This window comes from Cyprinus carpio, chromosome A24 (genome assembly GCF_018340385.1).
Source record: "Cyprinus carpio isolate SPL01 chromosome A24, ASM1834038v1, whole genome shotgun sequence".
NCBI classification, from domain to species: domain Eukaryota; kingdom Metazoa; phylum Chordata; class Actinopteri; order Cypriniformes; family Cyprinidae; genus Cyprinus; species Cyprinus carpio.
Genome location: NC_056595.1, coordinates 13400622 through 13417978, shown reverse-complemented (window position 1 = coordinate 13417978; position 17357 = coordinate 13400622). Strand labels below are relative to the sequence as shown.

Sequence of the window (17357 nt, the reverse complement as noted above, 5' to 3'; positions counted from 1 at the left end):
GCAAACACAATGCTTTGCTTCAGAAGGCATTTACACACACACACATCCGGAGCAGTGGGCAGCCATTTTTGCTGTGGCACCCAGGGAGACTCAAGGGTCTCACCTCAGTCGTGGTATTGAGGGTGGAAGAGGGCACTGGTCATTCACTCCCCCCACCTACAATCCCTGGCGATAGAGTCTCTAACCTGCAACCTTTGGGTTACAGGTCTGACTCTCTAACCATTAGGCTACGACTTTATTGGACTTTAAAATCTCAACACCCATTCACTGCCATTATAAAGCTTGGAAAAGCCAGGACATTTTTTTTTAATATATATAATTCAGATTGTATTTGTCTGAAAATAGAAAGTCATATACACCTAGGATGGCCTGAGGGCGAGTAAATCATGGGGTAATTTTCATTTTTAGGTGAACTATCCCTTTAAACAACAACTCTGCATGTAACATTTCATAGACTGAACACAGTGAGGTATATGAAGCAATTTTAATTTATGCACATAAAACAAGCAAACAAAGTTTTACAAGTAGAAAAGAATTAGTAGAAATTGAAAAAGTGGATTCCCAAGCACCTCTCCATAATGGATGGATGGTTAAGTTTATAAGTAAATTCATTCAAATAAAAAAAATAAAAGCTGAAAAAGCGGTTTTGTGCTAAAAAGCATTTTGTTTTTATAGATAATACTTGTTTTCTCATGAAATCTTGAACTATTAAACAACTAAACAAATAGAAACATGTTGATAATATTCAAATGATCAATGTTTTACATAAAAAGGTCCTGTAGCGTTTTACATTCTCTCTTTTTTGCAGACCTTACACCACATAAAGACGAATGTTAATATGACAAGTCTTGTTTTGGTGACTGAACAGGGTTACTTTGAAACAAACTAACACTTTTTTTCAGTATAGACTCATCTATAAAAGCTACACTGATATATGCGTCATGAAAAGTGTATTTTACAACCAAAACACAGAGATTCCCACCACTGCTAAGAGCTCGACTAACAAGTGCCCCATATTGAGAGATACATTAACACATTTTTCAGAGGTATCTACATATGGATTCTGTATGTCTGTTGTGGCAAAACCCTGTGATAGGGCAGGCAGATGCACTGGAGACCACTATAGGTCCTCAGTGAGGCACAGGGGCTTCTGATTCGGCACAGGAAACAAAGCAGTCCGAGAAGGCTCCACCCATTTAGGACACTGGCCCCACCCACAAACACTGGAATGCTACCAACCATGCAAATAAATGAAGCAACAATAAAGGAAAACACATTAGATGAGAATCATGCAAAGCGTCCATGTGCCATCTCTACGGCGAGAGTTTATCGGCATCTTGGTTAAATCAAATCACCTGCTTTATTTGTCCACCATAGTTCAATTTCATTTAAAGATGTCCGCACAACTGGAGAGCATGATGTCCTTGTTAATTGTGAAAATGGTTCTGTCGGCTTTATTGGCTTTTGATAGTAAAACAGTCCCACGTAAAATGTCTTTTTATTTATCCGGGTAACCCATGGAGAAAAAGAGGCAAAAATTTAAATCACTAGGAGCTGAAGTTAATGTGATGAAGACTGGAATAACAGATCCATTTTTAAAAGTCATCATAAGTGTTGACGTCAGTGAAGTATGCGTTAGTATATGTTTTTCCTGCTAGCTGAGGGTTGAAATACTTATTTCTTTCCTCCAGGATCAAGTTATTCTTATTGAAAGCCTGTGGATGAGAGAAAAATATGTTTTTTTAGTTACAGGGATAATAGAACAGAAATGGAAAATACTTGATTTTGTTTGCATGGATGAAAAGTCAGACTGTATTGGGGTTGTGGATCTAAAAATCAAATCAAATCACAAATCACTTGAAAATCTGAACAAAAATCTTGCTTTGAGACTGAATGATGGCCAAACCATGAAGAGGGTTTAACAAACGACTGATTCACTTGGCTGACTATACATTACTAACTTAAAAAAAAAAAAACATAGCAAGAAAAGTTAGTATCATTCACAGAATAATAAAAGGAGCAGTCAAAACATCACAGCATCAAGACAGATGGAAATGGCTAAGTAAACAAAGCTTTTCATACAAACTCAGAAATGTATTTTTAGTTGTTTCTGCCACCCATATTCTCATGGTTTCACTGAACCTCTGTGTCAGCCATTTAAAGAAGCCAATTTACACAAAAATTATCAAAATAAATAATTAATTAATAAAATCAATAATTAATTAAAAAATTGATTAAAAAAAATAATTAAAAAATAATTAAAAAAATAATAAAATTAATATAAATTATTAATTATAATTTATTATAAAATGTTTATTAAAAATAATAAAATAAAACAAATATGTTTATTCAGTTCTTTTTCTCTTTTTCTTTCTTGATTATTTTCTATTTATTATTAAAACCATTGACAAGGTTCAAAAATATATAAAAAAAAATTTATTTTAATAATGTTATTATTTTAAAAATCATTTAAAATAGACAACATGTGTTTATTTTAAAATGTTAATTAAAACAATGCTATGAAATAATAAATGTTTAAGGTTCATAAATATTAAAAAGTAAAAAAAAAAAAAGTATTTAAGAGTATTTGAGTATTTATTCAGTCTCCTACATAATTAGAAAGAACAATTAAAAAGAAATGCAACAAAGCTGTAAGCCAATACCAAGCTCAGTGGGGTGGCAATAACAAGCAAGCACAATAATAATTTAGAAAAAAAGATGAATCCGATTTAGAAGGTAGAGAATAAAAGAAACGGGGGAAAAACGCATGCAACAAAATGGTCGTAAACAGCCATAATCACGACATGACACCAAAATTACACTGCCTTCTCACAAGCCTCATTACTTGCTCTGTGGGATGATGGGAAATGCTTGTGACATATGCAGACAGAACGAATGGGCGAGCACACCTGCCACGTACACGAGGGTCAGGGGAAGGAGAGGGGATTCGCGAGAGGTCTGAGAGTCAGAGGAGAGGAAGGTAATGCCGGTCAAGAGTTAGTAGAAAATCTCCAGGCCTCGCGCTACACCAGTGTTAGAAGACAAAGGCTGGCAAATGTGGGGCTCGTCCAAAGGCAAGAGAACGGAAACATCAGGCTGAAAAGAGGAATGGAGCACAATCATCCTCAGAAAGAAGGCCTGCACTGTCGTTTTTGGTCTGTTTGTGAAGCTATCATTAAAGTAAAAACCAAACAAACCACTCAAACCACTTCAAATCAAAAACTAAAAACTAAAAAATAAAACAGAATAATTAAAAAAGGAAAAAAATGTCAAGCAGGAGTAAATTTCATCCATTAGGTTATTTCATACCAGAATGGAGTTTACAGTCAATTGTGGCACTCTGTTTATCTCTTAAAACACCAAAACTCCCACTTTTAAGGAGGATTTTTGACCAGGGTGTTAAGGTTTAATGTCAAGTTCACTCTGAAAAGCATCGTGATGTATCCCAATGATAAATGTATAATAGCTATAACTGTAGTAACTTTTAATTAAGAGATAATTTACCCCAAAATGAACATTTTGTTTAACTTAATCACCCTCATAAAACTTATATAACCAGAACTTTTTACAATAACATTGACAAATCACAGGAATGCATATTAAGAAAGTGAATTGGGTCAAATTGATGTCATGTTTATGCATCAAAAAGTACAAAATTACATTATAAATGTATGTATTTTTCTTTAGAATAACATTGACGAATCACAGGTATACATATTAAGAAAGTGAATTGGGTCAAATTGATGTCATGTTGACTTTAAGGATCCTGTAAGGGAAAATATATTCCATACTTACAGTAACAAACTGACAGCATTCAGAAGAAGAGAAAAACATTACGACAAGTGAGTTGTGCATGACAATAGTATTATATAGCCTTGAATTTCATTCATTCCTGTCATCAGTAGAAAGCCAGGTGAGTGAACAAAGAGTCATTTGCTGCATTACCCTTCAGCTGGGATATTGTGTAAGTGATGCTATTCTAGTGCAATACATCCAGCTGATGAAATATGCAACTTCACAAAAGTGTCTGAAGAAGCAATAAACTGAGGAGCACTTTCTGTAATTAGTCATGAGTCTTGTACATTCAAGTCTAATGAAGCCTTAACTGGCCTTCTGACTAAATGTGAAAAATGATAGTGAGCTTTATTTTCGCTGTGCTTATGAAAAAATTATCCATGTGTTTAAATCTCAGAGTGCACTGCATAACTTTAAAGCATTATGTAATAAAAAACTAAATTTAAGAGAAAGGTTCATTTTTCAGGGTTTAAGTAACCCACTAACAACAAGAACATTCTCAGAAAACTACTGACATGAGCTGCATATTGGTTTCTGATTTCAATCTCACACAAACACTGAGTATACAAACTTCAAATCAAAACTTCACTTATGAGAAAGCAGTGTATGAATGTATGAATTGATTTAGACACAAGACACATAGCACATTTTCACACACAGACCACAATCTAAATCCATCATCTCATTTCCCATATTAATAACATTGCTCATAGTATAACACCCACCTTAATGGCTTCAACTGAGTCGTACTTGTCCAGTTTGTTGATGTGGTTGGTGATGCTGGTGTTGAGTGGGGCGGCAGAGATGGGGTGGATGACTGTGGCATCATGGGACTGCTGCTGGTATCTCTGACAGTAAGTGTACACCAGTAGGGTCACCAGACAGCCGAGTATGGAGCTGCTCAGGCCCACGGCGATCATGTGGAACACATTGAAGTCTGGCAAGAGAGGCAAAACGGCTAATGGCTAAATGATCTGACGCAAGCATGATGGCTTGGGGACTAATCCTGAAGCCAGAGGATATCAATTATTCATTACCTTAGCCAATTAAACACTATAGTAAATTACAGTCAGCTTTGCTGTTGCACTGTGAGTGTGCATGAACTGCCAAAAATTGAAATAAATTAAAGTGACAAAAATTTACAAATGCATATTTGTTTATATTTGTTTAATGGGTCCCAAAAAGCTTTGAGGCACATTGTCTTTGTAATCTGTGTATTGAACATCCGGTTTGATTCACATTGGATAATTAGCAACTAGAATTATATTGTTCTCTGGAATACTGGATTTTGACTGGTCAGTTGTGACATTGAGCAATCAAATATGTTTGCATGATAAACACTGAACCGTATATTTCACTGTAAGTTTACTTACCTCCACACCATCTTTCCTCCTGACTTGAACGTGCAACAGACGTTTCTGAGGAAAAAAAAAAATCAAGGGAAGAACAGGGTAATGAATCCGTCAGGCAGATAAATGAGATCTTTAGAAGTTTCAGAACATTACAGCAAGTGAATTTCAAACTCAACCTATTATCGTGAAATTCAAAGAGCTGAATAAGGAATGTGGCACCTGCGACGCATTTTTATGATCAGTAATGGAAGGAAATGAGGTATAAAACTTTTCTAATGAGCTGTAATGAAATGTTACTCTGAAAGACATGAGGGCTCTGCAGGCCAGGCAATATTTACACAAGATTTACAGAATGGTCTTAAAAATTCACTCCCAGCGCTACACTGTAAGCGAGGTAATAACTCCCCTGACGATCCCACGTTTAGCTATTTCCATCTCTACAAAGCGGCAGATCACATAATAACTCATCATTTTAAAGATGAGCACATTCAGAATTAGGTGACTGTGTACATTGTGGCTCATCATCAGAGAAGGAACTACAGTTACTCAAAGATAAAATGTACTTTCTTATAATTAGAACCCTCATGTTTGAGTTTGTAATACTTGTTGGATTTCTCTCACACAGCGGAAGTATTTCAGGTATTGAGTGTATGAATGCAAATGCTACACAAAACATATCAGTGTAATGCATTTGTTCGATCGTGCCACTTAGACAGGGCAGAGGATGAGAGGCTAATTATCCCTGCACAGCAGAAATCAATGGTTTGGTGTGTCTCACATTACTTCTTGTCAATAAGGAAAGATCCTTGTTTGTCCAGGGGTCGATATGGCAAGTGTTTGATTGTAAATGTGTGTGTGTTTCTGTGCTCACCTGGGATGAAGTTAGAGATGGGGAGGCAGGCACGAGTTTCACTGCTGTTGCCTGAGCACTGGTTGCCGGTGGGAAACAGGACGTCACAGTGCCGCAGGCGAACCTGAGACCCTGATGAGTCACAGGGGGACCATTCGGACCAATCAGACCAGCTCTCTGTACATGACAACAACAAGCCCAAATCAGTTGCAAAGTGAATGTGAAGAGGTTTCTTTTTATCTATCTATAAAGCGGGTCCATTTTAATTTCATGGTGATTTTAATGGTGGCAATTTTGGTGACAACCTTGCTTAATATTTTTTTTTTCTTACACCTATAGTACATCGATGACTCATCATTGTCTCAATCATTCTTGAGATTGCTTGTCCTTATCCTATTAGAAGATGCTTCTCTTAATTATTCACAACAGCATGTGTTGCCTTTTTATGGCAGATGCTTCAATCATGTAGATGCATTCATGGATCACAAGAGTTTCTGCATGGCATATGTTCTCATCCATATACCCTGAGTATCTGACAAAAACCTAACTGGTCTTTAGAGCTTCTTGATATAATTGATCAAATTGCTTATATAAACATTACAAAATCAGTCATTTTCACAGTGCAGAGTACAAATGCAAATGGATGTGCCTTTATTTGAACATTAGAATCTAGCTATCACGGGATATGTGTTTTTGTATAATGTACTGTGAGCTTACAAAACCATGTATAGCATATTTGTTCATTTTGATGTGTACAGTACAATGGTGAAGAGCAATGTGCATTTGTAGGAACCTTTGATGCTTTTAACTCAATGAGAGTGCAATAAAATTGACTGGATCTGAAGCCATTTTTGTGTCTTCCCCAGCAGCTTATGAAGCCCATTTTCGTAACATTTTTCAAAACTGCTGTGAGACCTAACTGGTTCTGAAATAGGGGAATTCAATTCATGACCCTTTAAACCAGCCCAGATGGTTTGCTGGTCTCTAGATGGTGTAAGATAATTAAGCTAGTTTCCCAGCCTGACAACTGCCCAAAATCCCTCTAAAGGCCCTGATATACTCACAGCAAAGGTCTTTTTTGTTCTTCGTTTAATAGTGTTAAGAAGTTTAAAATGGAGTAGTGGTATACTATTAGTAAACAACCTGATGCCATTGGTGATGCTTTTAGTGGCATTTAGATGAATATGTACAGGTGCATTAGAATGTCGTGGAAAAGTTCATTTATTTCAGTATTGTGAAACTTGTGTATTAAATAAATTCAATGCACACAGACTGAAGTAGTTTAAGTCTTTGGTTAAACTACTTTATTTGTGATGATTTTGGCTCACATTTAACAAAAACCCGCAAATCTCAACAAATTAGAATACTTCATAAGACCAATAAAAATTTTTTTTGAATTGCTGACCTTCTGGAAAGTATGTTTATTTACTGTACAAGTACTCAATACTTGGTAGGGGCTCCTTTTGCTTTAATTACTGTCTCAGTTTGGTGTGGCATGGAGGTGATCAGTTTGTGGCACTGCTGAGGTGGTATGGAAGCCCAGGTTTCTTTGACAGTGGCCTTCAGCTCATCTGCATTTTTTACAATCCAACTAAACACATTCATCATCAAAACACAACATAAATAATCAATGATTAGAGTAGATTATATTCAACTTTATTGTCACCTGCACATGTAATGTACAAGGCAACGAAATGCAGTTAGCATCTAACCAGAAGTGCAATAAGCAGTAAGTACAGAATATACAAGGTCTACAATATGTACAATAACTATACAGATAAGTATTATGGACATAATTTACAGATTTTATATACTATCAGCATGATATACAGATAGGTTTACTATGGACATACTATACAGATGGAATATGTGAGAGTGTATGTACACTATAGGCAGAACTATGAACATATGAACATAATTTACACTATTGCAATGGTCAGTAAAGTGCATAGAAAATTTTTCAGTGTGCAAATGGATTATTCAGTGTTTCTGGATGAACAGACAGTAGTGCAAGTAATAGCAAGTTTATTGTTTTTTGCTTTTTGTAAATAAATAAATAAATAAATCGGTCAGATGTAGTGATGAAGTGGGGGAGGAGTCTGTGTGTATGGTGTAGGGGGTGTCAGAGGGCAGAGTTCAGCAAGGAGACAGCTGTAGGGAAAAAGCTGTTCCTGGATCTGCTGGTCCTTGTCCGGAGTGTCCTGAAGCGCCTCCCGGAGGGCAGGAGGTTAAACAGTCCATGGTCAGGGTGAGAGGAGTCCTTAAGAATGCTGCGAGCTTGACGTAGACAGCGTTTCCTCTGGATGTCCTCAATAGCAGGAAGTGGTGTCCCTGTGATGCGTTGGGCAGTTTTCACCACCCTCTGCAGTGCTTTGCGGTCAGCCACTGAGCAGTTTCCATACCAGACTGTAATACAACTGGTCAGGATGCTCTCGGTCGCACACCGGTAAAAGTTTACCACTATGGCTAAAGACAGTTGGTTCTTCTTCAGTGTTCTGAGAGGCGCTGGTGAGCCTTCTTGACCAGGCTGGAGGTGTTTGTGGTCCAGGACAGGTCCTCCGAGATGGTGGTTCCCAGGAACTTGAAGCTGGAGACACGTTCAACAACCATCCCATTAATGTGGATGGGGTCATACGTGCTTCCTTTCTTCTTCCTGAAGTCCACAATGAGCTCCTTTGTCTTGCTGGTGTTAAGGAGCAGGTTATTGTCAGCGCACCATGCGGCCAGGTGCTGTACCTCTTCCCTGTAGGCAGTCTCATCGTTGTCGCTGATGAGGCCAATCACCGTGGTATCGTCGGCAAACTTAATGATGGAGTTGGATCCATGCACAGGCTTGCAGTCGTGGGTGTAGATGGAGTAAAGGAAATGGACTCAGCACACAGCCCTGTGGTACGCCGGTGGTGTAAGTGTGATGGTGGTGGAGTGGATGTGGCCTGACCTAACATGCTGAGGCCTGTTGGTCCGAAAGTCCTGATCCAGTTGCAGAGGGAGGTGTTAATGTCCAGGTCTCCAAGTTTTTGTGGTCACTTGGGAGGAAATGACGGTGTTAAATGCTGAACTAAAGTCAACAAACAACATCCTAACATATGTGTTGTTATTGTCCAGGTGTGTGAGTGCAGAGTGCAGCACTGTGCATACTGCATCCTCTGTGCTCCTATTTCTGCGGTAGGCAAATTGGTGTGGGTCCACTGTGGGTGGGAGGCAGTCTTTGAGGTGTGCTAGGACCAATCGCTCAAAGCACTTCATAATGATGGGTGTGAGTCAGAGTACGGGGCGATAGTCATTCAGGCACATTGGGGAGGAGTGTTTCGGTACTGGCACAATGGATGTGGACTTAAAACATGTTGGCACAGTTGCTTGGGTGAGGGACAAGTTGAAAATGTCTTTGAAGACCCCTGCAAGCTGCTCTGCACATGCTCTAAGCACACGTCCAGGAATGCCGTCTGCTCAATGCAGTGTGGACATCTGTGGAGGTGAGTTTGAGAGGTTGGTGATCTGCTGAGTGTGTGATTTTGGTGGCCGTCTCCTTGCTGTCGCTGTTGAAGCGAGCATAAAAGTAATTTAGCTCGTTAAGGAAGGACACGTCTGTGACCGTTGGAGTGGAGTTACTTGACTTGTAGTCACTGATGACCTGGATGCCCCATGCCACATGTGTGGGGGGTCAGAGTTGGAAAAGTGATCCTCTACCTTCAGCTTGTAGCAGTACTTGGCCTTTTTGATGCCCCTTTTCAGGTTAGCCCTGGATTTACTGTAGACCTGAGCGTCATCTGTTGCGGGCTTTCAGCAGAAGTCGCACCTCCTTGTTCATCCATGGCTTCTGATTAGGGTATGTTGTTATCTGTTTTTCTGTTGTAACTCTATGGGGTTCAGGTCTGGTGAGTTTGCTGGCCAGTCAAGCACACCAACACCATGGTCATTTAATCAACTTTTGGTGCTTTTGGCAGTGTGGGCAGGTGCCAAATCCTGCTGGAAAATGAAATTAGCATCTTCAAAAAGCTGGTCAGCAGAAGGAAGCATGAAGTGCTCCAAAATTTCTTGGTAAACGGGTGCAGTGACTTTGGTTTTCAAAAAACGCAATGGACCAACACCAGCAGATGACATTGAACCCCAAATCATCACAGACTGTGGAAATTTAACACTGGACTTCAAGCAACTTGGGCTATGAGCTTCTCCACCCTTCCTCCAGACTCTAGGACCTTGGTTTCCAAATGAAATACAAAACTTGCTCTTATCTGAAAAGGGGACTTTGGACCACTGGGCAACAGTCCATTTCTTCTTCTCCTTAGCCCAGGTAAGATGCCTCTGACGTTGTCTGTGGTTCAGGAGTGGCTTAACAAGAGGAATACGACAACTGTAGCCAAATTCCTTGACACGTCTGTTTGTGGTGGCTCTTGATGCCTTGACCCCAGCCTCAGTCCATTCCTTGTGAAGTTCACTCAAATTCTTGAATCGATTTAGCTTGACAAACCTCACAAGGGTGTGGTTCTCTCGGTTGTGGTGCATCTTTTTCTTCCACACTTTTCCCTTCCACTCAACTTTCTGTTAACATGCTTGGATACAGTACTCTGTGAACAGCCAGCTTCTTTGGAAATTAATGTTTGTGGCTTTCCCTCCTTATGAAGGGTGTCAATGATTGTCTTCTGGACAAGTGTCAGATCAGCAGTCTTCCCCCATGATTGTGTAGCCTAGTGAACCAAACTGAGAGACCATTTTGAAGGCTCAGGAAACCTTTGCAGGTGTTTTGAGTTGATAAGCTGATTGGCATGTCACCATATTCTAATTTGTTGAGATAGTAAAATTGTGGGTTTTTGTTAAATGTGAGGCAAAATCATCAAAATTAAAAGAACCAAAGACTTAAACTACTTCAGTCTGTGTGCATTGAATTTATTTAATACACGAGTTTCACAATTTGAGTTGAATTACTGAAATAAATGAACTTTTCCGCGACATTCTAATTTATTGAGATGCACCTGTAAATACTTTTCTCTCAATAACAAAATGAACACAACAAAATAACAAAGGTGAAAAAACAGCTGTTCAGAAAGCATCTGAAGATAGTGATGTGAATATGTTTGCACCAGCTTCAATTTGGCAGTCATGCCATATTTATTTATGCAGCACAATAGCTTGATTTAAAGCAAGCTGCTTTACAGTATTAAAGTCATGAAACCCCTTTTTCTAGCACTGGTGTTTCACATCTCTGATTTGAAAAAGATTGTGGAAAAGTGGGAGTGTCAAGGGTGAGAAGATGGGAGGGTAGGAATTGGACCAAAGAGATCATTGTCCTGATAAATGCGGAGAAACGTTTAGAAACTGATGACACAGACATACTCTCCAGACAGTCACAACTCCAAATTGATGCATGTATTGTACTTCACATTTTGTGCTGTTGCATCAACTTTGCTTTTTAAAATTGGAAGAATGAAATGGCTCTGAAAATGAAAACAACCACTTTCCCCTTAATAATAATCATAATGAATGCTAATATTGTTTTCACTGATGTGCAACCCATACATATATGTTCAGATCTAAAAGAAAAAGTGTTTTCGGTTTTCATGGCCCTTTAAACATGTGTCACTTTCAATTAGAATCACAACTTCAAGTGAAAGTGAAAGTCGTGACATTTGCCAAGTATTGTAACCCATACTCGGAATTGGTGCTCTGCATTTAACCCATCCAAGTGCACACACACGGCAGTGAGAAGGGAACACACCGTGAACATACACCCGGAGCTATATCCAGCACCCGGGAGCAACTGGGGGTTCAGTGCCTTGCTCAAGGGCACTTCAGCCATGGGTATTGAGGGTGGAAGAGAGCGCTATTCATTAACTCCCCCCCACCTACAACACCTGCCAGCACCGAGACTCGAACCTGCGACCTTCGGGGTACAAGTCCAACTCTCTAACCATCAGACCACAGCTGCCCCCAATTTCAAAATTTCCAATTTCCCCTCCTTCAATTTCTACGATAAAGCAGATCTCCATGTTTTTCCTCGCATCTTACCTTGACATACTTAACAGAAGAAAACTCAGATTTCTGGACTCACACCCACCTTTTACATAATCGCCACAGAAGGTGTTTATCACCATATCATATTAGTTCATTTTTCGAATAGCCTGAAGTATATCAGGGCTTTAAAACAATGGGCTTGGCCTCCAAGCTAATTTATACTAGACTGTACAAGGGAAAAAAAGTTTATCCAGTTATCCAGTTTAGGGGAACTTCCAACCAGGGTCTTCTGATTAGCATTCCCCTCACTTACACCGTCCTCTGTCTCCCGGCTGCACTGTACAGCTACACACGCGCTTGTGTAATGAATGGTGTGACAGATAGACCTGAACGCAGCTAATAAAAGGTCACTCCGTAACCTCACTACAGTTCTGGCTAATGGATGGACTGACATTTGAATACAAGCTCTCTTCTCACATTCACCTTTCCGTGGATCAATGTGCGAGGTTTGACTCTGTCATCAATCGCCTTATCTTGCCCTCCTCTCCTGCACTCCCTGCTGTGGGCTTATGCATATTATCTTCATATCGCAAGCTTGGCTTTACCATTTGCTTTTGTATGAAGTGTGACATTTTGATTTCCTCTGCTTTCATTCCCCCACGGGCCGCTTTATACGCGAGACATGATGAAAGGAAAGCAGGTACAAGACAAAGGCTTCCTATCCGAAAAAAGCCATGTAATTTCCTGGCGGATTCAAGGTGTGAGTGTGACAGTTCACATAGGCTGAGTTCATGCATGTGATACAGTCTGTGTGTGTACCAGGGCAGGGTTGGATGTTGCAGAGGGCCTCTTCAGTATGCAAACCCAGGCAGATGTCACCTCCGTAGGCAGGTGGAGGGTTGTTACAGGTGCGTGTGCGCATGTAGTGGCCTCCTCCACATGTCACTGAGCATTTAGACCAAGGTGACCAGCACGACCAGCTCCCATCCACTGAAAGATAAGGAAAAGAGGACACTCAAATTACTGCTGCGCTTGTGTCATGGATAATTTTGGGACTAGCATCTTACACTTCTTTCAGTAAATAGTGAAAATATTTTTCGGAATAATTTTTAGTGTGATTGCAACCCTAAGTGCGTAACAATAGTTCATATTATACGATAAAGGCAAATGTGTTTTATGATTTTTTTCCCTCTACACTTCTAACACTGTTACACAGCAAATATGAATCATTCAGATAAACATGTTTAGTCATTAAATTTAAATGGGAAATATCATGGAAAACGTGATTAAAAATACATAAAATAATACAAATAAAAGAGTCATTCATTTTAATATGAACACATAGAGTAGCCTCATAACACATAATTTGCAAAAAGAGGTCATTCAGAAGGCATCACATTTGTAATATCAGAACTATAATGATCTAGATAATAGAGCCTATTCAATATTCAGCATTCTGGTGGGGCTGTGACTCATTTGACATTTGAAGCGCTTAGCCAATCATAGCAGAGCTCATTTACATATACAACTCTTAAAGGAACACTGTTCTATTGTCTATATTTTAAAAAAAGAAGTTACAATCAGCCTTAGCTGGGTTTATCTGGTCTATTGGTTAGTTTTAGAGGTGTTTTGGACACTTGTCAGCTGACCAGTCTGGGATACCACATGAAACCAAGTCATTATGACTCTATTTGATCTTGAAATACTGATGGACTTTGAGAGGGAAAAGTGAATATGCTCCATTTCATTTAAACAGATCCAGGACATTTAGTCATATAGTACAACAATATGAATTAATGACAGTAGCTCTGATAAGATCAAAGTGACTAAACTAAGAAACACAAATGCATAAAACTAAAGAAATTCTCTGCTAAAAACAGCTGGTTTAGATGGTTTTAGCTGGTCTGTTGACTAGTATTAAATCGATTTTGGCCACTTGTCTGCTGGTTTTCAGCAGGGTTATAACTGTATTTGATCATGAAACATTGATTATAAGTAGACTTTGAAAGAAAAAAGTAAATATGCATATGATTTGAATGAATGACATCACTAACCTCTAATATGATCACTACAATGAAATCATTTGGTGTCAAAACCAGCTAAATCCAGATGATAAAACTGCTGGGAATCATGGGGTGGATGAGGAGAGAGGCTGTTCACACAGTCTGCTCTGGAGCTCTGTTTCACCCTCACGCTCTCACTCTGACCCCTGCTCTAATTAATGAGGCTAAACGAACCATCAATTCACTCCCTCCACTCTTCAGCGAGTGCCAAGCTCAGGGTCATCACCCGCGACAACTGGGGGAACAGAGAACAACTCACAAAACACTACGACTGTCTTGGCACTAATTAAAGGAAAACAACCATACTGAGTCTCATTTTACATTAGCATTAGCTGCCTGACAGGTTTGTGGAAGAGGGGTCAGAGCTTATGTCACTGACATGAGTAGATTTTGGCTGTGTTTAGTATGAAATAGTAGCATACTTGTTTACTGTATACAGCAGTACACCGTATATTTGCTACTATAAAAAAACCTTTATGTTAAATGGTATACAGTATGTAACAAATATTTCAAAAATTCTATTACAAAATATTTAAAAACAGCATTATGGTAGTGTACAGTACATGTGTGCAATGACCTCAGAGCACATTTAGTTAAGCAAATGACATCCAACTATTATCTAAGTATTAAGCAGTAATTATTATTAGGCTGAATATGGACAGATAAACATTTGCTGCTCACAAGAAACTTTTTGCATGCGCACTAAAAACTTTTTGCGAGCTCATGTGTTGCAGTTCCAGTTACGTCACTTCTGCCATCTTACAATGAAGAAAACGAGCATGGATGTGCATGAATTAACTGAGATCTACTTTAAATGTGGCCTTCAGTGCAAAGACATTGTTTCTGTTCTTGCATTCCGACAGATATATCATTACTGAGCAGAATAAGAACAGCTTTTTCCCTCAGGCTATATTACACCTGAACAATACATAACATCTCAGGACTGTATATCTATACATAACTTCTCAAAACTTTTCTTCTGTAAAATAGCACATTTGCGCATTCATAATTCTGTCTATTTTCTCTATGTTTTATTATATATATTATGGTCTATTATTATTAGTGTTATATTTCATTTTATCAACTTAAATTATATGTATGTCTGCACTATATCTGTACTTGGAAGCTCCTGTCACCACGACTATTTCCTTGTGTGAACACACTTGGCAATAAAGCTCTTTGTGATTTTGACATTTAAAATGCATTTTGAGGTCTAGATGTGATTGGTACAGTCAAAGTGCTCAAATTCTTCAATTGGGAAAGATATATTTTCCCACATAAAACTTTAAGTGCCAGTTAAAATATATATAGGTACCGCAAATGTGTTAAAATTTACTTCTAAGATTTCACAAGATCAAAATATCCTTGATGAATAAACCACTTTAATGATTTAATTGATCTTAATGCAGATTTAAATCTTATTGCAGATTTAATGCATCTTCGCAGATTGTGGAGAAATGCTGAGTTTCTTCATTCGGTTCTAACAGCTCTTTTTGCAACTAGAGCTATATATGGACAAAGCGTCTTGTTATATAAAGGCACTTCAGTAAATGACAAATGAGCAAGGAGCTGGATTCAGCCTCATACTCCATGAACTGCTCTAACGAAATCCAAAATTGAAGCTCAATACACACAGCCATATTATGCCATTCAGCTCATTTCAGAGTGAGGTTTCTCTGCCGTCACAGAGAATGCGTTAAAGTGGAAATAAGGCTGTGATATTATAAGTATACTGGACCCTTGAACTTGGCTTTGTGGACTTGCCTTGAACTTGCCAAATGCACATGATATTGCGCCATTAGCCCATTTCAAGGCCCATTTCTCAGCTGTCGGACATAGGGGCTGTGATATAGGTAGAAAAGCTTATTTTTGAGCAAACAGGTCATAAGTCATGTGCATCCATACTCTTTTCTTTACAGTAAAAAAGTGACGGACAAAGGAAATAGGTTATTCTTTACACAAATCAGACATTTTTCTTGCCCATTGCCTTTAAAAGTCACCGCTCAGGATAGTTGCTAGTAAAGGTTTTATAACTATATGTGTTGTTGACTGTATCTCACATTGCTTGAGAAAAAAACAGACAGGTGACTTTTTATATAAAAGACATACGTAAACCAAATATTGCAGTTTATCATCTGTTATAACTTCTCTATTGTGAAAAATGACAAATCAGCTCATGTCTGCCCCTGCGTGACTGATCATCTCATTTCACCCTTGTGGCCTGCAGAGCCTCTACAACACCAAGACCCCAGTCTGCCTCTCTCAAAACAAAATAATGCATTTCAAAGGTGTGTTTTTGAACGTATAAAGATTTAGCTGTGCAAGAAGGAACCAATAAAAGACACAGTGAGAATATTGGTCACAGACAAGCTCTGGTTCAGAGACGCTTATGGAGGTGTAGAGCAATTTGATGTGTTCTTTTCCAAGCTTCCTGCTGGGAAACGCTTGATGAAAGTCATCTGTATTATTCTGTCCTCGTTGTCTGTACAAAAGAGCAATTGAATCTAAGCGCTACTAAGACGTTTCACTGGAAGTAGACAAGGACTGAATTAACTTAGTGAAGCACAGAGCACAGTTACTGATCAACTGTGGCTCACATAGTTTGCTGTACAATCTGTCACCCGCTGCTTTTATAAAATTTGTGCTGTGATTCCTAATCTGTTGCCAATTACTCCTACAGAGAAAAACATCAAGAAGTCTAATCAGGTCTTAAAAGCTCTGGAGGTCTTTGTTAATGAAGCAGTCCCGCTGGTCTTGCTACTGTCACTTTACAGGAAATATGTGATTTCCTGTTAGAAAACAGCTGCTGTAAAATTAAGACTGAGGAGCAATTAGCTTTCCAGCATATCATGAAGAGCTATAAACTACAGTACGCCCTGCTTTGATGGTTTTAGGCAACATTCATCTCCAAAAACAGGCTATTGATTAATTAACATTGCAAAACAAATTCCACCTTGCCTGATTGTGCCTTGTTCACTGTTGGGTATCATAAAATACCCAAGTGGCACATTTCCATTTAGACAGCATATTTCCAGCACACGTAATGATGAGCGCTCATTTAATTAGAGAGCTTTTCCCCCTCCTTCAACTTCAGGGTGTACACCATTGTCACAAGCATTTTAATGACTGAATCCTGCTTCCCCGTCACTGCCGGTGTAATTAGCTTGAATTGTGATTACACACAACGATGCCACAGAGATTTCTCTCCATTTCCACCGGCAGACTGAGGTCCTCGCACCTTCTTCCATTTGTACAAATACTGCACACAAAAGTGGGTTGTGTCTTTCTTTTATCGCATGTTGATGTCTGTAATTCTTCCTTATTCCCTGCACACCAGTAACAAACTGA

The 17357-nt window shown here is 38.9% G+C and overlaps 1 protein-coding gene across 2 annotated transcripts in view; it reads right to left on the bottom strand.

Moving 5' to 3' along the window:
* Nucleotides 1-470: 470 nt before the first annotated feature.
* LOC109064634 (semaphorin-5A-like) overlaps nt 471-17357 on the bottom strand; it is a 127538-nt gene continuing 110651 nt past the window's right edge. The window contains exons 18-23 of one of the 2 annotated variants that reach the window (XR_006153451.1): nt 12766-12936; nt 6019-6174; nt 5169-5213; nt 4521-4732; nt 2921-3096; nt 1576-1715 (exon numbers count right to left, since the gene is read on the bottom strand). Coding sequence is in view for 1 of the 2 variants with exons in the window: in XM_042714243.1 (XP_042570177.1) it covers nt 1596-1715; nt 4521-4732; nt 5169-5213; nt 6019-6174; nt 12766-12936 (704 nt within the window). In the remaining variant the exon portion in view is untranslated. Of the gene's footprint in view, nt 1716-2920; nt 3097-4520; nt 4733-5168; nt 5214-6018; nt 6175-12765; nt 12937-17357 lie in introns of both variants that reach the window. The other variant, XM_042714243.1, reaches the window with a different exon arrangement.